We start from the raw sequence: 19,998 nt of genomic DNA, 5'->3' as shown, positions 1-19,998 counted from the left end.
GTGACTTACGCATTTCAAGTGACTGTTCAGCGTCCTACGTGGTCACAGTGCTCCTATGCACCGAATTAACCTTCATGTTAATCGTTATCTAGTAGCCTAATTACAGGTAGAGACTACAACTCCATCTTTTACAATAGGAAAAAATGCTGTTTTTAAATGTTATGTTGCATTTCCTACCTGTTATCACTGGGTAGTATGTTAAATTCACGGCGATGTTAGTTAAGGGGCATTTACCAGTTAACAGAATAATTCCTTTATGGAGCCAGTTATCGTTAACATCATCTGTAAGATTTATTCTTCTCAAGCGCCATAGCAGGTCCTCTGGAGTCTCCCGTCAATCGTTATTCCAATCCAGATCATATGGAATCAGGCCCATTTCCGTATGGAAACGGCGCCTAGGCCTCCTGTCTTATGTTGGCGCGAAATGTTGACCCGTGTACGTGACTCGTTTTACTGCCCCCTGGTGGTCATTATGAGGAGTTGCAATATTAAATTAGTCAAGTCCAGCGTCTATACAGACTTTATTATGTGAGCACACTTCCTGTATCTAATTTCACAATAAAACTTTATATACGTAGTTACTTGTGGGAAGTGTCTACTCATGATAATCCACCGATAACATTGCTTAAGTAAAACAAATAAATGATAACAATAAGGAAAATAAGGATGCAGGTATAAATACTAGTTATTCTGTAGAATAAATAAATAATTGGAACTGATTACCTTCTCATAGAAGAGACAGACTAGGTAGCAAGACTCGCTACTGGAAAGTAGGAGTCCTTGTTTGGCTGCATTTGTTCACACCACAGTGGTCTGTTGAAACTGAATTCCAGTGGCCCCAGTATAGCCTAGGGTGGGCCATAGACTTTTTAAGATAGAAATATGTAGTTACACATACATCAATGAACATGAATGTTTTTACACTAAAAAAAAAAACCTCTGTCTCTGGGAATAGTTGACTCACTTAACCATCTACAGTGCAATAATTGGCCATAAGGAATAACATATAACAAATGCAAGATATTTAGTGTAATTATTTAATGTTAATGTACAGAGTAATTTTTTAGGGATTATTTTGTACACATAAAGGAAAAAAAGCACAACATCCCAATAGTGTTTTCCTTTGTATTTCCCAGACTGGGTTGACAAGAAGATGAAAGGAATTAACAGTAACTGCTGTTAAGTCTAAGGTAAAAGGCAAAACAAAATGCTCGCCAGTTGTACAAAGGGATTACTGAAAATAAAAAGTATAAAAGCAAAGTGCCAAGATGTACTACAACTCTGTACAACAAAGGACAAAATGTTATAATAAAAATAAGTGTGCAGTATATGGCATTGTGCAATACAGTACATTACAGTTATGGCAAATATATGAGAGATAAAGTTAGACACTACAAATTATGGCAAAACATGCTGGACAATCAAATTTCACAATAAAAGCATATGAAATACAACAAGTCATATACGAAACTACATGAACAAACGGCTTCAAACAAATAAGAGGTCATACAATTTCATGGCTAGGCAGCAACAACAAAGGCAGAAATAACCACGTCTATGGGTAAAAGTAACAGCTGACAATCAAAAAAAGTCAAGTGATAAAAACTTTTCATAATTTCTACTTATGACAATTTCAGAGGCCTTTCAACTTGCTTCATACTAAATCACCTGACTAATCGCAAGCACTGCAAGAATATGACAAAAAGAATGGCGTCACAGAATACTGTTTGAATGTAGTATTTATATGTGTGTTTTAAATTTATGTTATCTGACATTAAAACATATCTTAGCAGCAAGTAAAAGTCTCCTACTGGGAACAAATATTTCACAGTTTGTAATGACAGGTGCAAATAACTACTCAGAAATGAGAACATGAGAGTTAATAATGTTGAATGCAATTCTCAGAGCAGAAGAAACTGTAGTGGGACATAAATGATTGTGCAACTGATTTCAGGGAAAGTTTGCAAAGTTTTTTTGCGACTCGATCAGACTTGGTAATCTCAAAAACATACTGTGTGTAAACATATTGTTACCATTAACTGATAACCTCCCATGATAATGAAGCTTTTTGTCAGCTTTGCTGAATCTGTAACAAAATACCTGGTAGAGCTTTCCACTCACATAATACTGCTGGTGAACATTGATGGTTAATGAAAATGGAGCCTAAAACCCAGACAGGAAAATTCTGCCATTTCACCATGAAGAGGACAAAATGGAGCCCTACTCAGATTCCTGGATGCATCAGGCAGACATACTTTATATCCTGTTGCATTGAGGATAATGTTTTCCATAATGGCAGCATCTTAAAATGCTTGTTCCTGGAAGGCCAAACTAAAGTTGACTAATTCCCTTGTACAGCTTAAAAAAGGCATGGGACTAGAAATGACGGAACTAAGTGGCTTTGTGCCATCTTAGAGGGACGGAGGCATTGGGGCTCGGCCATCTGCCCTCTACAGTCAATGGCTACTGAGTTACCATGGCCAGAAGGCTGAGCTCTCCCTAATTGAGGCTGCAGCAGCTCAAGTAACTGATGGTTTTACCCTCACCGGGCATTGGGGCAGTGTCATTGTTGTCCAGCTTGTTCTGCTTGGCCTCTCGAATGAGTTCGCAGGCCAGGTCGAGGAAAAGTTTCTCAACGTTGTCGGACTCTTTGGCTGAGGTCTCCAGATACAGCATGCTCTGAGCCTCAGCAAAGTCTTCAGCCCTCTGTCTGAGAACCTCTCTCTTCTCTGCCAGATCTATTTTATTACCTGCAAGACATACAAACAGTAAGAATGTAGCTTCTTGTGTCACAACACAGACTGTCTTCCTGAACAGTGGTGGGTGGGTGTAGATGAGGCAGATGGAAGTGGAGGTGGGTGTACTTGAGTGTGAGTGCATGCTTGTGTGGGATGGATGTAACCAAAGACATTGTGTGAGCTTTTCTATTCCAGACAGAAATGATTTTTTTCCCCTAAGTTCCTTGAGTGACAAAATGATTCACAGAAATCAAACAATAAATTGCACTTTACCAAACTGACAAAAGTGTATTCAGAAACTGCCACGACATCTGCTCAGTAATTCATGGTCACATTTGCAGGCTCAGAAAACCAGGTCAATTCCAGTAAAATATTGTGCCCGCTATTATGCAGTTATCTCATAATCAGTGATGAACATGAGGATAAAAGAGGTACATCAGTCATTAAAGGGCAAAGGAAAGTGTTCTTACCGACTAATATAGTCACCACTTGGTTGTTGGCATACTGCTCAATCTCCCTCAGCCACTCTGGAAGGCACCTGAAGGAGTCCTCACAGGTAATATCATATGTAAGAATGAGGGCATTGGCACTACGGTAATAACTCTGAGTAATGGAGCGAAATCTCTCCTGTCCAGCTGTGTCCCATATCTGCAGCTGGAAAACAAGATATTTGAAATGAGCAACTGTCCATCCAAACTACTATAAAACATAAAGGCACATAATATGTTAAAAAAAAAAAAACAAACATTTTAATCTTTGTATACCTTGACCTTCTCCCCTTTGATTTCCACAGTTTTAATCATGAAATCTACTCCAATAGTAGCCCCTTGTCCAGGTGGGAAAAGGCCCTAAAATTAGATTATACATTATACTACATTATGTCAGAATATAATTTCATACCCTGTGATAATTCCACATTCATAAGCACAGATAAATACAAACCTGAGTAAAGCGCCGGACAAGACATGTCTTCCCAACGCCAGCATTCCCTATCAGAACTATTTTGAACAGGTAGTCATAATCTTCCATGCTCATGCTAAACTGAAAAATAAAGGAAAAACAAAAAGGAGATGTGTAAATGCATTTGAAACACATCATGGCATTTGACTAAAATGATTATATTTGTCTCCAGTGCATGTTGAAGCCACTGGTACACTTCTGAAGAGGTCCTGAAGAGAGACAGTGATGAAACTACTAAACTGCCGTGAAACTGGCATACAGGCCAACATCATCAGGGGAAGATCGTAACCAACATCTGACCTGAAAATTTTTCACTGACACTGACCGGAATATTGTGAATGACATATGCCCTGGTGTGGCTCTCAAACATGTGTATTTGAATTCAGATTTAGCTCATTAGCACTGGAGAGTGTGTGAGAAAAAGAAAGGTATTACCCAATCAAAGCAAAAGTCTCTGTTCATAATAAATTGGTAGTTGTAACTCTTCGCTGTCTGGTACAGATGATGTTAAAATACATATTTTGTTCAACTGTATCATGTCTTCCATGCTATATCATTACTGCCCTCAAGCACTGACAGTTTGAGACAGAATTTGAGAACGACAGCACATTGCTTAACAGAGGAAATGTTTCCATTTCATTTCTCCACCGGATTTTCCCATTTTTATATCATATGATATTTGCTCAACCTGTGATCCCTGATGCTTCTGCATAGCTACAGTTTTAAGGGGCCCTGCATCACTTTTGGGAGATTGTGAAGCCAAGCCAAACACTGCTGGTGTGAATAATCTGTAAAAAGCACCAAGATGGTTGTAATGTGTCTCTTTTTCCTTGGTTGATGTCCACACACCACACAGCGGCATGTAAACTGCATGTAAACAGGGATAGTCACTTAGAATTTCAGTGTTCCCTGCAGCATCGTTACATCTGCTCCGATACCAGCACTGTGAATCGGGCCTCTATGTGAAAACTAAGTGTGTCATTGTAATAAAATAAAGAAAGAAAGAAAGAAAAAAGAAAGCACTTATAAGAAATCAAACTGTTGCTTCCGAGACGACGTCAATCCTCAAATTGCAGCTTGAATACAATGAACCATGTTTTACGGTTTAATTCAGCTGGAATCGCTTTCATATACAGAAAAAATTTCCCGTGTCGCATTTCCTTACTAACTCTTACCTTGCTTTGTAATGCAGTGTAACACTGTGACATTCTGCACGCTCTCTGTCTTAGTTCACATTACATTTCTTCCTAATAACGCTTCATTATCCCCTGAGTTGATAAGCCATTAGGGCGAAGCTAGCAACAGTAGCAACTAGCAGCTACCGTGTGACTCTAGCCATTTTGGCACTATCTGCAGATGCAGGAGGGAAAAACCAAAGTCAATGCTGCGTATCGAGCCTGGAAATAGTTTGCACTTACCAAAAACACCGGGATATCCCCGGACTTTTAACTACTTGATATGCATAGGTCACCTCATCAAACGGGGAAAGCCACTGTTGGGAAGGGCATAATTCCTCTGCCTGTGTATCCTCAGCAGCTCAGCAGTCTGTCTGATAGAGGAGGAGGAGGAGGGAGAGGAGGAGGAGGAGGATTGCACTCAATGATGTCATCAGCTCACATGCAAAGTAACTCAGTACATCTACTCAAGTACAGCACTTCAGTGCTGTTTTGAGAGCCTGTAACTTAAGTATTTCTACTTTGTTAAATGTGATAATTTTATTCCAATACATTTCACAGAGAATACGCTCTTTTACTATAAAACTATAGTTTATGTATCTGTCGACTGTAAAACCAGGACTAACTTTGCTGGGTGATAAATAATAATCTCAGCTCCTCAATTTCAGTGCATTAAATATCTTAATCAGTGTCATATAATCCATTTGCAGTACAAAATAAAAAAAAAAATTAGAAACAGACACTGTTTAACAGATTTAACGTTATTATGAAGGACACACGGGCCGAGCATGCTACATATAGTTTTGATAATAATGTTTGTACTATTCCATAAGACTACTACCAGTACTATCAGAGACATAGTAAGGAAGGACTTTGGTGTTGCTGAGAGCTATTAATACAGGTATAGTGGAAATACTAGCCTTGCCATTGCCACCGCGAAGTCTTACTTAAAATAAACACCTACTAAAGTATTTGTTCTTCCCTAACTAGCTACCAGAATTAAGCAATTTTGGTGGTAACGTAGTAATGTGCTGTTGATAACAGCGAGCCTCGTTCAATATCAATTAGTATTTTGTGTACGTTCAGAATCAAAATAATATAAGGTAAGTTTGAAAAGCACTCACATTTATCGCATATTAACATAAAGTTTTGTCCTTTGGCGTCAGTTGCTAGGAGACAGAATAGACGGAACCAAAGATTTTCAAATGTTTTGCCCGGACATCTCGCTATGGTTACACCCCGTGCCCTTGACTTCCTACGAGAGGTGATAGCAGTTGTAGTAGAAACAAGCATCTGGGAGGTCATTACAATAAGCTGAATTGAAGGGATTTTTTCTCGCCATGGGCTTCGTGTCAGACGAGGGAAAGTCTCTCCCTCCTCCGGGAATCGTCAACAGGAACTCGGTGTGGCTGGGCTTCACAGGCTGGCTTTCCGCGATGCTTCAGAATGCTATTAACCACAGGCCGCCGCTAAAATCAGGTTAGCATGTTTCTTAGCTGGCTTTCCGACTTTATTTTGGTGCAACATTTAATCCGACCCAGCATACTTATGCTTTGTTTATTTCTTCATTCTAGTTTTGAATTGGATTTAGTAACAGGTACAGCGAAGTGAAATTAGTGAAAAGACCACAGCGCAATTAAGGCTTTTATTTGTGCATTCAACGCAAGGTTCATTTTATATTATTGTCACGTTATGTGCTTAAATTACATTACTCTGTTTTCTTTTCTCCTCTATTTAGGTGTTCATCGGCAGGTCCTGCTGACAACAATTGGTTGGTTCATCGGCTACCACGTCACTAAATATGAAAATTACACTTACGCCAGACTTGACCGAGAAATGAACGAGTATATCAAACTCCATCCAGAGGAATTTGCACCAAAGGGTAAATAATTTTTCGATGTACATTTGTGCATCCTGTTTATGTGTTGCAATGTTTCTTTTCATACTCCACAATTTAAGTCTGGGAGGGTCAGTGATTAATCCTCTCCCCCCATCTGTCTGTGCAGTTAAACTAAGACTTAAATGAATACATTTTTGATGAACACTTTGAGACATAATGCACAGTGGCCAGGTGGATTTTCACTGAACACATGGGAACGGCTATCCAAAGATGGTATTGTAGTGTTGCTCTATTGTCTTTATATCAAATAACAACCACTCTCTGCATGTACTGTTATTGTATTGCATGAGTCAGTTGTGATCTATTATATGATTATATATTCTCCATGCCACCATAACAGCAGTCATATGCTGGTCACAAATCAGTATCTTCAAATATAGTCAATATCAATATACTAAGCTTCATGCTGTGTAGTTTGTGCCATAATATCTTTAGTGTTAGTGCAGTAGGACATTTGTAGGTCTACACAGGGAAACTAGAATTTAAAACAGGGTGGCCTGTGTAGGTATGTAATTTCTCTGTTTCTTTTGTGTCATCAGAGAAGAAGACTTTTGCAGAGATTGTCGAACCCTTCTACCCCGTGCGCTAAGTGTCAACGGCTGGTGCGATGGAAGAGAGGGCGAAAGAAAACATTTGCAGACTACCATCTGTCCTCAGTGATCTTTTTGTGAAATCTTGTATTGCAAGAGATACCGCTATGTAAATAAAAAAAAAAAATATCCAAATTCAACTTTTTCTGACTGAAATTTTTCTTTTTAGTAAAAACAATGAGTGTAATTCTCTGAGGTTGTGTGTTTGCAAACAAATCAATACAAAAACACTAATGTTTCCATTATAATTTAATCAATCAATATTTTTGCTACATCTTCAAACCATAGTTTCCAAGGGGCTTTTACAGTCAGCAAATATAGAGATGGAAATGATCAGTTTTGGCAATGCATTTTGTTCCACATTTTTTTAGTTTGAGACATTGGGGTCACTGAATGTAAACAGTTCAGAGATTTAAGATTTTCAAGTGACTATATATACCACATTTAAACAGACACCTGATGTTTTGTTTGATGTCCACATATGCTGTTTTCTAATTTGCCACTCCAATAATGTCCATATATTTCTCAGTAAGGCTCTGAGTCTTCTTGGTGAGGTCGCTCATCACAGAAAACAGTCCTCTCAGGTGGAAGCGGAAGAGGGCTTCAGGTGTCCAAGAGAGGCTCCAGGGTCTTGTTGAATGCTGTGCTGTTCTTGGTCTTGTGGTCATCCAGGGGAACTAGGCCACTCTCCACTGTGTTTCTTATGGCTTTGAGCATCACGTAGTTTCTGTACAGGTCTCCGCATGACTCCTCTGCTGCTTCACTGTCCCACACATCATCAGAGGGCACATCTCGCAGCAGGCTCGGCAGGAGAATGGTCTGCTCCATGTCGCTGACGGCTGAGCTGTATCGTCTCAGAGCCAAGAGAAGGCTGTTTTTGTTGAATTTGGCCTCGGCAGACTGCATGGTTCTGGCTGGATGTGGTCACCTGTTCCTGTGCTGTGGTGGCAGACAGTAGGAAGCAGTGTGCAGTGCAAAGCCTTGAGAGCAGATAGTGGTGAATTTATGTGGCCAGCACAGATGGGTTGATCAGCCCAGTTGCGTAATTGAATCATCCGATACATTTAGGACTGTTTTGAGTGTTATGTGGAGTCAAACCCTTATCTTTATTTGATTTACACAACCCTCAATTCTCCAAGTTCATAATAATGTCTGACCGGTGTGCACTAAAATGAGCGTCTGTCAAATCATTAACCATTGAGACCACTATGTTTGAATGACCTCAGTTTGAAGGGATAACATGGTTTGATATTGATTGATTTATGTTAAAAAGAGCTGGAGGATGTCAAATGCTGACCCAAAGTTAAGAACCTTAGTGTTAAGCCAAGGTCAGCTGTGTTTATATTTGCAGGTTATTTGAAAGGTTTGAACTTCAGGTTCTTCTGATTGCACATATGGTAAAGAAAATGAGAACTTGGATGGTTAGTCTTAGAAAATTAAGCCTTAGTATGATCCTGAAATAAAAATGAGGAAAGCCAGCACTGGATGAAATGGGTCCAAATAGGCTTGGGTGCAAACATTTGTTCCTCTCCAAACCAAATGACAGCTGATCTTAAGGTTCTTTCATGAGTTGATTTGACAAGCGCTGTTATTTTTTGCACAAATGCAAATGAAAGCTCTGCAGACAGTCTGTCCCTTGGCAGACTAGCTCAGAAGAGGAACAAAGCAAATGCCATGGATACAACTTTGTGCCAGTTTTCATACCAAAAAGAATTTGGCTGCTAAAGCGAACGAGAATTTGACCAGATATTATAAACCCTGATAGTTACACAGCCTGTCTGCTGTTAACAGTGGTTCACTTAACAGAGTAGACTGTATTGAAGCATGCTGCCCCTCTCTTTTCACTATAAGTTGGTAAAGTAGGAGAATGAGCAAAAAAAAAAAAAAAAAAAAAAAGCCACAATGAAGAAGGGGCTGAAAATATGAGCGTTGAACTTCCTCCAACCATGTTCAGCACTTTTAATTTGTCACAAGTGAATCACTTAGTCCTTTTTCTCACAAGATGGCGTCCTTGAGCTCTTTCAGTGGCCAGGAGTCCAACTGTACTGCACATAATGATGCTTTTACATGCCATATGTGACATCATGGTCCACGTTTTCTTGTTCAAAACTTCACTCCTGATTGTTAAGTAACACCTCTGCTATTTGCTAATGCACTATACTTAACAATATAGTAAATACTGTTTACCATAGAAAAAGTTAAACATACATTCAAAGAAAAATTGTTATATTCCTTGTACTCCTGCATCTCAATCTGACACAAAAAATGAAGAGTGAAAAGAAATCTCATTTCAACAAAAAACATTGTATTAATTTGTAAGGCAACAATGTAACCTTAATTGCAGCAAAATATTGTGAAACATTACATTTCATGTACATGACAACAATATTTTGACATTCAGCCAGTATGTTGTATTTGGGTACCATCCAGTTTTTGTACATAGTACAGTTTTCATGCAGATATTACAAGTGCAACAACACAAAACAATCTCATTGAGTGTTTTAGATGTTATTTCCACACACCCACTAGTAATTATGTCATTGATTTGCAGAGGAAGTGACTATGATGCTTTCAATAAACAGGTTTTATCAGAAATTCATACTGAATTTGGCAGGTGTGACTAATCAGAATTGAAATGTGAATTCATTGTGTTCAAAAAAAAAAAAATAATAATAATAATCCCAAAGCTGTCCAAGACATTTTGGACTGAAGCAACCCACTTGTGCCAGACAGTTCTGCAAACCAAGAAGCCCATGTATTCCCAGCTCAGTAAACCCTTAATGACATAAATCAAAGTGATTTATCCACCTTGCTTTGCGCCATCTACTTGAGGTATGATGGGAACTTGAAAGCAGATGGGCCTGTCTTCACTGAGACTCTCCAAACATCTGTTGGAGTGCTTTAAACCTTAACAAAACTGAAGGGCCATCATAAGAAATGTGAGAGCACAAGCAGAAGGAGGAGGACAAATTCTCTCCACTCCTTGGGCAACTTACAGAAAGATCATATCTGCGTAGGACTGCTCAGTCAGTTCATTGATTTATTCTGTGCTGTCTGAGATGGGGCTTGGCTCTTCATCAAGCACATACACTCTTTCCTGAAAATCCACCAAAAGATCTTGATTCTCCACACAATACAGGTTTGTTGATGATCAATTCAGTTCACAGATTTCTTCTGTTGACCTCTGATAATGATTTCCAGGACATTGGTAAGGTCCATCATCTTGCTGAGCATATCCATGATGTCAGGATGCTCTCTTGCTCCACTGATGAACTCCTCCAACGTCAGCTCACCTGAGGGCAACAATACAGCAGATTAACAACAAAGATTAACAACATTTTAAGTGCGGTTTCTTTAGAGTATTAGTGTCTATAATCCCAATAAAGTTTACTATTTAAAAGAGACAATTTATATATTATAAAATTACACAATTATTAGAATGTCTATTTCAACATTCTTCCCTATTAAAGCAATATTTTACTCTAAAAACCAGGAGCCTCTGGACATTACTGGACTGTCATGGTGACGTTATTTGCAAGCAAAAACACAAACGCACACAAAATATCAGCCATAAACTGTTCCTGTGTTGAGGGCTGAGAAATCATTATATCATGGACTGACGAAACAGTATTTGATACCTTCTCCATTGACATCGATTTTCTCATATATAAGAGTCACAATCTCCTCTGGGGGGACGTCGTAACTCCTGGTGATGTCTTGAATTGCCTGATAGAAGAGTTTACACAGTTAATTGATTGATTTGATTAAACAAAAGCCTAATGTCTTAGTAGCTCCTGAGACTAACAAAGAGACTTATAAGCCACAACGGCTACTTCTGTTAATACAACCATGGCATTTAGCCATTACAGATAGAAGAGCATTATTCCACAATAAGTAGGTCATGATTTGACTTGACTGGTGGCAAGTTAATGATATAACTGTGACAAGATGAAAAGCTGTCATGTAACGTGTAGGGTGATTACTACATGACTTCCTTAGACAGTGAATTAGGTTATTGACAAGGCCATATTTAGACTTGGGGTTATATAAGAAGCCCCCTGGATTAGATGTCTTGTCTAGATCATGGCCTGTTAAACCCATTTCTATTCTCTTACAGCTGAGCAGCTAAGCTTTACAATTCAGGGAACTGTGAGCTGCCAGGTTCCTTTGGTCTGTGAAACTCTGATTATGAAACACTCAAAGAAAATATACTGTACCTTAAATATAGTCTCAAGTTCATCCTTGTCAATTTTCCCATTTCCATCTTGATCAAAGAGTTTGAAGTACCACTTTAGTTTCTGGTTTATTTCTCCTTTCAGTAATAAACTTATTGCTGCAATATATTCAACAAAGTCGATATAACCATCCTACAAAAGAACACATACAAGATACAGTCAGGGAAAGGACTATATATCCACAAGCTGGCAACGTATGTGTAACATCCAAAAAATATTTATTATGTCAGTTTTTTCTCTTTTTTTAAAATCAGAATTTCATGATTTAGCATATTTATGCAAGGGTTATAGGGGTAATGTAATTCTGAGGAAACTACTGCAGATAGTTAGATGTATTGTAAATCATGTACTTCTGATGTGCATGTATATGTGTGACTTTTGTCTTAACCTTTGTGGAGGAGTCAGGTGTCACAGAGTACTGTATAACATCAGTGTGCCCTGTGTCAGAAATCTTTGTAGACTCTAATTACTCCTTTTAAAATGTTACATTCTTCATGTAAAACAATTTGAGATGATATGGCAAATGTCTGACAAATCATTGGTATTGTTAACGTTTTTTGAGGGAATCACACAATCTGTTTTTTTTCCCCTTAATGTGTTTCATGTGTTTTCTTACCCCATCCATGTCAAAGGTGAAGAAGACCTGGTCCACATAACTGTTGGCCTCTTCTGTCATACCATTCATCTCGAGCATTGTCTTGAGCTCAAAGAGCGTGATGAGCCCTGAGGGAGATTCCCTCATAAATTTGGTGTACCAGTGGTGCATGTCTTCCTCTAGTATATCATCCAGGTTTGAGCAGTGGCCACCCATTATTCCTCCAGAGGTGTGATTTCTGTCCAGAATCCTGCAGAGAGCTTGCAGAGTTGGAGATGGAGCTGGAGCTGGAGGCTGAGAGGACAGTGTTAGTGCAGAGAACTGGCAGCACTGAGGTCTGGCTGAAGCCTCATGCAGCAACTGCCTTAATCTTTAAGTCTTGGGACAGCCAAAAGGAGAGATAACCCGTTAATGGGATAACTGCAGAAGTCTTCCTAGAACCTCAGGACATTGCATGCTCTTTGACTGAAGAGAGGCAGGATGCCAATATCTTGGGAGTTGGGACTATAATATGCAACAAAGGAAGTCCCTCAGGTTTGAACTGTCTCAGGGAGATACAGTTTCATTGATGACCTTTGCTTTGTAATCCATATCTACTATGGGACTGGGAGTTGCATTTGCATTGCATCCTTAATTTTTCTCCCCCATATTTGTGTCTCAGTATTGATTAGTTTTTTTCATTTTCTTTTTTTATATTGCACTTTATTATTAATGAATAATTACTATTATTAAATACTTACTGAATTTTCATTACCACTTAATTTGTATTCTCATCTACACAATCACATTTCTTTTCTGCGTGCAAATAAGTCATCTATGTTTGATCACAGAGCTTTAGGCAAACATAGCTGTTGGCATTCTGCCCGCCCACACAGGTTATCACAAACCTCTGGGATTCCTCAGGAATTAACCAGGGGAGAACCTCTTGGAACAGACTTATCCTCTTTACATACATGAACAGACTAAAGGATATTTCCTGAGCTACTAGACATACATTAAGCCTCTTATGAAATATTACATAAAGGTTATTATTATCTGTGATAAATATAGACACATGGTACATTGAATAAACAGGAGAAACATGAAAATATTTGTACTATTAAAGTACTATAATATTTTCACCAAAAGCTAATAATTTTGATTTTTTTCATTGTTGTGCTATGAGTTATGAGTATTAAAGGCTTGTCATTTCTATGGTTTTCTGTAATCCTGTTTTTAAAGTATGACTCAAAGATACAGTGAATAAAAGTTATGTTAAAATATAAAAGAGTAAAAATGTTATCAATTTGATGACTCAATACAATATCTAACTCTTAATTTCTAATTAAGTTAATAGCCTAAAAGGCTGCTGCTAATGCTCAGGTCGAACTATTGAGGAGCTGCTGCAGAGTGAGAGAGAGAGAGTGCATACCACTGCGCATACAAAGATTTTGTGCTGGTTTACAACAAATTGACAATATATTTGGGACACATGAGATTACATATGAGCTAAATACACAAATAAGTATAGTTTCATTTGGATTGAAGTAAATATTTAATAATAAAAGTATATGCTAAGCATCAATAGCCAGGATATACTGTTCCCTGGATCCTGGATGTACAGTATTTTAATATCTACAGTAGAATAGAAATATTTGTAAGAGAAAGAACGACAAATCTACTTTTCCTCTACTTTACCTCTTTCAGTGCATTTCTGACTCACTCACCACCAACAGACAGGCCTCTCAGATCCGGTCTCTCTAACCCAGGATCCAGATTTGTTGAGGGTGTGTGTGTGAGAGTGTGGTTTGTGTTTGTGGAATGGTTTTGTGGTGTGCCAGTGTGCTTCAGAATGTGGGTGGTTGTCAGTGTGGCTATTCTTGCACTTTATTTATTTAAATTTGTTGTTGTATCCACCTTAACATAATGTACATTGAGTTTACCTAAAATGAATGGTTTCATATAAATGAATATAGAAAAGAATTTTCTATATTCACCACTTGCCTCCGCCAGGTCAAAATAACTTAAACATCTTCTTTGTGATATCAACATGCAGGTGAGTGAGGGGGGTTCACATGTTTCCTTCTTCTCTAAGTATCAGTAACAAGCAAAAAAGGTATTATGCTTAAAGAGCTGTCTTTGCCACTTTTCTACTACTGCTAAGAAATAAAAAATGGTAACACTAATACTGAATTAGCGTTTGAGCGTTTAGAGTTTGAGTATATGAGAATGAAGGTAAATCTCACACGAACATCTCACAATGGATAAATACATGTTTAACAGGCACCCTGTTGACCCATGACTGACCTAAGTGTGGCTCTGCATGACCGATCTCAGAGGTTCATGAGCACAAATGAGGCATGAGTGGTGCTGTTTGAACCAACCAGGCTATCAAAGCTCAGAGTGCTTATTATAGTAAATCTGGCTTTAGAAGATTAACAGCTCTCAAAATAGGATTGACAAGATGGACCACCAGTGGACTACAGGCAGCTAGAATCTACTAGTCTATCAGGTTGACACAACCAGGATCCATGCTGCTGCCCTGTGCCTTAGCAAATGATCTCTCACTGCTGCCAATAGATTAAGAAAAGTGTTTACTTTAATGGAACAGAGATAAACACCCTGCAGAAAATATCCCCTCTAACCCCTTAATACAGTAAAGAGCAGTTTAAGTCAACAGAGGTCGTCCAGTCTGAATCAATAAATTCAGTCCAAACAGAAATGTGCAGGTTTATACTTGTTTATCCTGACATTTGCAATGTTTGCAGATTTCAGAGAGCAGGTGGAGTGATTTTGGCTTCATGTACAGTAATAAGCTGTTGAAACCTCTCTGTTGCAGCACTGTTAAAACGTGACCTTTTGACAAGCATGTGACTGTCATGGAGCAAGGACATTTGAGAACTGCATGTGAAAAAAAAGCTCAGCATTTCCTTCCACATACAGTACTATTAACAATTTGTGCTTTTCCTTTTCAAGTGATTTTAATTGTGTCTTTTCAAAACAGTCTTCAATAAAACTTAGATCGTTGAGATCAAATCTCCTTAAACCTTGCCTTCCAGTGAAAATAAAAAAATATACTAAAAAATATACTGAAATTGGACAGTGGAAAGTGTTTTAATGCGCTCTGTCATCAGAATGATAATTTATTTTATATAAAATCCCAAAAACCTACATTCAAAGATAATTCTCACGTCAACCTCATACTTGCACAATATCTTGGTATTATGGTTGTAGTGAGGTTATAGTGTAACTGAATGACAGCAATAACTCTTACATTAACTTCACAGTTTCAGCAGTGACAAATACAGTATCTGAAAAAATATTCATTTGAGAAATTGTAGACCTTACACATTTTTTCTTACATGACTATTTCAAAAAAACATTACTATCAACCTTAAACATTATTATTATAATTTTTTTTTTTAAACGTGGCAATTAGTGTCTTAGTTGGCTCAGGCTTGAACTCTTTTCATGATGTCTTGTAGAGTGCAACCGGCTGACATGATGAGTAATTAATAACCATCTGGTGATAGAACAACTGTTTGGAACCAGACAATTTGGCATAAACACTGATCACTGCTGTAATCTTATTATAGGACCGATATGTTGACATGATTACTGCCAGGAAACAGATTGCAATCTGACATACTTACACAGTTACTACTTAATAAATGTGTTATATATTGCCCATACCATTAACTGCAACAACCTGCTACTTATTCTACTTAAGATGAGGATATCAATGTAAATTCTCAATGGTTCTCTGCAAACAGAGCCAGAGAAAGCAGGTGAGGAAAAACAAAGGAAACAGTAGCAGCTGCATGTGGGGCATGTACTCCCTCTACTGTTCAACAACAAAGAATAAAACTGTGCCCTGCTGTATATGTCAAACAAAATGTCAGAGAAATATAAATGTAAAAAAAAAAGATGCATTTAGTGATATACTGCACAATTATAATTTCTTTGTGTATAAAATATATGGTTTTACATGGACATGCATAGCCTTCACTTACAAAGTGATAGCTCCAGCAGGCTTATTTCCCTGTACAGGTCCCTCAGACTGATTTCCCTACAGCGTTTGTCGCTTTCTATGCAAATGTTTTTACAGCGTTCCACAGTTTGAGTTTGCAAATCATGTCTGATGACACAGAATAATGGCACAGATATGCAAATACAAACATTTGTATTTCCATTAAAAAACACTTAACCAGCTACTGGTTTTTCTTACATACATACAGTCACACACAAAATTACAGTGGTAGCCAGGGAATGAATACAAATAATAACAGCAATGACATTTACATCAGCACTCTTACAATTAATAAACTTGTAGTTGAACAAGGCACTGGAAAACACAACAAAATGTATAATACAGAAGGAAAAAAATATTTCATATACTTACCAAAACACTGATTGTTGCTGTTATTCTCAGTTTGACAGAGGTTAGATGTCAGTTTTACCTGACAAATCCTGCACTGTGGATTGATTTGATTAAGAATAGTCTTCAGAGCCTTCATCTATATGAGCTACATACAACCCCACAAACATGGTGCGTTTGTGTGACTGTGGCTGCGTAGCTTCCTGTGGTAATGAATATTATGCATTTCTACAACTCGTGGGAAGATCACACTGAAGTCTGTCAAATCATATGCTGTCAGCACCCGCGCTGCCATAGGAAGTTTAGTGTTTCATGAGTATCTCACTTAAATGATAAAGAAAGCAAGATATTCTGGTTTCCCAGTCTGTTTGTGGATAATTGCCAGCACTGTCTTCAAAACATGTTCAGAGATAGGGGATCAATGTACATCGACGCAGAGGTGTCTGCCTCCTGGTCATACAGAAATTGCCTGAACACGTTGTATACCATCGCCCTGCTCAGAGTAAAGTTTCTCAGCTGATCCTGCTCCTCTTCAGGCATGAGAAATGTCAGCTGGTAGTCAGCTATGACCGAGCCGTTCCTGTGGGAAGAATAAAACAGAAGTCCTGAAACTCCACGTGGATTGACAAAAGGCAGCGTCTGATGTAGAGAGGGTGATGTTTGTTTACCGGAAAGCAAATATCACAGCCTTGGAGAAGTATCGCCCCAGGGCAGGGGAGGATGTGTAGAGGTCAGCTAGCTGGGTGCGGCACGTTGAAACATGCAGAGGCAAACAATGAGAATGAAACAGTTTGGCTGATAAAAAACCTACTTTCAATTTGGCCTGAGCTTTATTCTGCTGCTGAAGGCTTTTGATTTGAATTCTCAGTAAACCAGCTAATTAGGGCTTTCAGCCGTTGGCAAAAGCAGTGTCAATCAGCGGTTTTTGTTTTATGAAACTTGTGGCATTACTGTCTCAGTTTAGAAGATGTTTGGTGTTGACTTTTACACCTACATAATGTACAGTTGTCACCCTCAGTTGTGGAGGAAATCAGCTAAGCAGTTCTCACACTAAACAAAAACCAAATACGACTAACGTGTGAAATGTGATTCTATAATGTGGTTAAAATTAGAGTAACTTAGAAGGTTTTAGCAAAATGTCAAATGAAAGTAAATCTATCTTGCCTGAAACTGTAATTCTCTTACTGTGCATAATGCCCCCGCATCTTCCCCCCAGTTGTTATGTATCAAGCTATTTCTCTGTATGCATCATGCAAATTTTCTATTCATGATGTTGACATGGGTGTTGTTGCTAGGTAACAAATTACGCTACAGCAAAAGAAAGAAACAGTGTCTATACAAGTCAATTCTATAATGTTTGCCAACATATTCCACAGTTTGTACATTTGTAATTATCCTCTGAGTTAAATATATACACAATCATTTAAGATGAATTGTTACATTATTGGAAATACAGGTAATAATTGGCCAAACCTTTTCTTGAAGTTCAGCAATAAGTGCTTGGCTATTATTGGAGGAGAGGGTGAAAAGTTCCTCTGTGAAGACCATATTGGGCAGCTGGAAGTTCCCATTGAAATAACGAGGAACTGTAAACAACGAAGGGTCAAACTTCTCATCCTCGTCCTCATGGACTGCTGCTCAGAGAGAGAATGGAGGGAAAAAAGTACTTAATCAGTATAATTTCTGGCATAAGATGTTATCACTGTCTTTGCATTGTATATATTTCTGAAGTAGTCTGCAGTCTCATTGCAAGTGTTGATGTTAAACTCATGAGCATTGCCTAATAACATATGCTTTGGCCTTTAACTGGCCTCGTAACATTTGTACTTTCAAGTATGATAAAGTCTTTGAAAGAGTGTTCAGTCACTTACTAAATGTAACATAATCTAACACTCCTCAATATACAAACCATTCATCATAAAACTTTACCTGAGCAGACCAGCAGTGAAATAATTATCACAGCAACCATGAGGAGAAAAATGAAGATAAAAATCATCCATAGTTTGAGTTTCCAGAAGACAGTCTCATTCAGCTCTCTCTTTATTCTGCATGTGGCACTTTCCTAGAAACATAATGAAATAACTTTGTCAAGGTATGGCTACAATATATAGGGGTTCAAGTCTGATATTTACGATAGATTTTGGCTGGAGTATCACTTTAATGAGACGTCATTCAAGAAACACTACACTGTAGAAGAGCTATTGTTCTTTGTTTGTGATGACAAGCATCAAGACATGTGAAGAAAAAGTCTTACTACTACAGTATCCATTTAAATTATTTATGAGTGTATTGTCTTGTGTATTGACAGGGGATGGATGGGGAGAAAAACCTCAGTGAGCTATCACATGGTAACACAAAAGTTACACTTCCTTTATTCCAAGGAGGAAATTCTCAAAAAATTGCAGACGTGTTTTACTAAATGTCTTCATACCTCTTGTGCTGTGTATATATTTCTCCTTTGAGCTTCTGCAGCATGGACAGAGGGTATCGCCTCCCCGTTAGTACCAGCCTGAGAAAACAAAAAAGACACATCAGACATATGTCACCTTCCTAACACATTGTTGCCATGGAGAGGAGAGCTCCCTTTTTAACAGAGTGTATGTGCTATTCTATTCTTCTTCTTCTGAACAGACGGTTCACAACAAAACAAAACAAACCACCAGATAAACTAGAGGATAACATCGATGAAAGCTCACCTGTACACCAAGCAGCCCATCTCTTTCTGTTGCATCAGGAATCCTGTAGGCTGCACCACCTCCATTACCCACTGTCACCTGGGAGCAGTCAGATATTAAGGAATATTACTGTACCATGCCAAACATCACAATGGCAATTTTCATGCAAAATGATTATGATATATGTGACTTAAAGTTATGATTGCAGATTATTTTAATCATCAATTTATCTCTTGAATATTTTCTCAATTCAGTGATTAGTTTCGTCTATTAAACATCAGAAATTGTGAAACATGGCATTGCAGTTTCACAAAGCCTGAGGTGACATCCTCAGGTTGTTTGTTTCATACATATCCAGATTATAAAGATATAGAATTTTATTTGATTAATTGACTGGTGGTTTCAGCTCTGATGTTACATGGTTAAAAAGTTAGATGTGAGTATGTAGGGCAATTATAGATGTAGATATTGTGTGCTTCTATTAAGTATTACAATTATTTCCATTATTAGGCTACTAAACATAAACTCTCATTTGCTCATCTCATGAACTCACCCGTTCATTTGGACGAAGAATTTGCGCCATCGTTCCCATTCCTCGTAATGGGCTGCATCTGAAACTCCATGCTGGTTTGTTTTATGCGCAGAGTAATATGGGAGTTTTATCGATAGCCAATTCCAACTTCTAACCCGGAAATGCGGGTCCTTTGTGCTGACTTTTGATAACGAAACCACACTGTTCAGCGGGCCCATAAACGTCCCAGCTGCGGTTCTAA

General features: G+C 38.2%; 5 protein-coding genes across 5 annotated transcripts; 1 reads left to right on the top strand and 4 right to left on the bottom strand.

The window, feature by feature from the left end:
* Nucleotides 1-1,023: 1,023 nt before the first annotated feature.
* rab30 (RAB30, member RAS oncogene family) lies at nt 1,024-5,278 on the bottom strand. The gene is made up of 5 exons (XM_018665531.2): nt 5,117-5,278; nt 3,681-3,779; nt 3,503-3,586; nt 3,209-3,392; nt 1,024-2,750 (listed from the first exon to the last, which is right to left on the bottom strand). The coding sequence occupies exons 2-5, from the start codon at nt 3,771-3,773 to the stop codon at nt 2,500-2,502; spliced, it is 612 nt and encodes a 203-aa protein (XP_018521047.1). The 5' UTR covers nt 3,774-3,779; nt 5,117-5,278; the 3' UTR covers nt 1,024-2,499.
* Nucleotides 5,279-6,088: 810 nt separating this feature from the next.
* Nucleotides 6,089-7,503, top strand: ndufc2 (NADH:ubiquinone oxidoreductase subunit C2). The gene is made up of 3 exons (XM_018665532.2): nt 6,089-6,352; nt 6,612-6,755; nt 7,313-7,503. The coding sequence occupies exons 1-3, from the start codon at nt 6,214-6,216 to the stop codon at nt 7,360-7,362; spliced, it is 333 nt and encodes a 110-aa protein (XP_018521048.1). The 5' UTR covers nt 6,089-6,213; the 3' UTR covers nt 7,363-7,503.
* A 91-nt stretch (nt 7,504-7,594) lies between these two features.
* Nucleotides 7,595-8,365, bottom strand: thrsp (thyroid hormone responsive). Its single transcript, XM_051065533.1, is given in 2 exon segments — nt 7,595-7,972; nt 7,974-8,365. Coding segments are annotated over 2 exon segments (414 nt in total). The 5' UTR covers nt 8,270-8,365; the 3' UTR covers nt 7,595-7,854.
* Nucleotides 8,366-9,646: 1,281 nt separating this feature from the next.
* On the bottom strand, nt 9,647-16,718 carry guca1c (guanylate cyclase activator 1C). The gene is made up of 5 exons (XM_018665430.2): nt 16,575-16,718; nt 12,215-12,487; nt 11,581-11,730; nt 11,002-11,089; nt 9,647-10,656 (listed from the first exon to the last, which is right to left on the bottom strand). Exons 2-5 carry the CDS (start codon nt 12,407-12,409, stop codon nt 10,520-10,522), a joined length of 570 nt encoding a protein of 189 aa, XP_018520946.1. The 5' UTR covers nt 12,410-12,487; nt 16,575-16,718; the 3' UTR covers nt 9,647-10,519.
* On the bottom strand, nt 15,285-19,808 carry LOC108876239 (TPA-induced transmembrane protein homolog). The gene is made up of 7 exons (XM_018665611.2): nt 19,779-19,808; nt 19,247-19,324; nt 18,982-19,059; nt 18,480-18,612; nt 18,024-18,184; nt 17,219-17,289; nt 15,285-17,130 (listed from the first exon to the last, which is right to left on the bottom strand). The coding sequence occupies exons 1-7, from the start codon at nt 19,806-19,808 to the stop codon at nt 16,944-16,946; spliced, it is 738 nt and encodes a 245-aa protein (XP_018521127.2). The 3' UTR covers nt 15,285-16,943.
* Between the last annotated feature and the right edge of the window lie 190 nt (nt 19,809-19,998).

This window comes from Lates calcarifer, linkage group LG21 (genome assembly GCF_001640805.2).
Source record: "Lates calcarifer isolate ASB-BC8 linkage group LG21, TLL_Latcal_v3, whole genome shotgun sequence".
Taxonomy (NCBI): Eukaryota; Metazoa; Chordata; class Actinopteri; family Centropomidae; genus Lates; species Lates calcarifer.
This window is presented reverse-complemented; position numbering and strand designations above follow the sequence as displayed.

Excerpts from the sequence above, each read along its gene's own strand:
- guca1c (XM_018665430.2), bottom strand. The coding sequence starts at position 12,409 with ATGGGTGGCCACTGCTCAAACCTGGATGATATACTAGAGGAAGACATG. Across the intron at positions 11,090-11,580 it reads AACTTGAGACTATATTTAAG|GCAATTCAAGACATCACCAG; the intron begins GTACAGTATATT and ends CTCTTCTATCAG. Across the intron at positions 10,657-11,001 it reads AATCGATGTCAATGGAGAAG|GTGAGCTGACGTTGGAGGAG; the intron begins GTATCAAATACT and ends TGTTGCCCTCAG.
- ndufc2 (XM_018665532.2), top strand. The coding sequence starts at position 6,214 with ATGGGCTTCGTGTCAGACGAGGGAAAGTCTCTCCCTCCTCCGGGAATC. Across the intron at positions 6,353-6,611 it reads CAGGCCGCCGCTAAAATCAG|GTGTTCATCGGCAGGTCCTG; the intron begins GTTAGCATGTTT and ends TCCTCTATTTAG. Across the intron at positions 6,756-7,312 it reads AGAGGAATTTGCACCAAAGG|AGAAGAAGACTTTTGCAGAG; the intron begins GTAAATAATTTT and ends TTGTGTCATCAG.
- LOC108876239 (XM_018665611.2), bottom strand. The coding sequence starts at position 19,808 with ATGGCGCAAATTCTTCGTCCAAATGAACGG. Across the intron at positions 18,185-18,479 it reads TTCACTGCTGGTCTGCTCAG|CAGTCCATGAGGACGAGGAT; the intron begins GTAAAGTTTTAT and ends CTCTCTGAGCAG. Across the intron at positions 17,290-18,023 it reads TTGCTGAACTTCAAGAAAAG|CTAGCTGACCTCTACACATC; the intron begins GTTTGGCCAATT and ends TGCCGCACCCAG.
- rab30 (XM_018665531.2), bottom strand. The coding sequence starts at position 3,773 with ATGAGCATGGAAGATTATGACTACCTGTTCAAAATAGTTCTGATAGGG. Across the intron at positions 3,587-3,680 it reads TTGTCCGGCGCTTTACTCAG|GGCCTTTTCCCACCTGGACA; the intron begins GTTTGTATTTAT and ends ATCTAATTTTAG. Across the intron at positions 2,751-3,208 it reads AGTGGTGACTATATTAGTCG|GTAATAAAATAGATCTGGCA; the intron begins GTAAGAACACTT and ends TATGTCTTGCAG.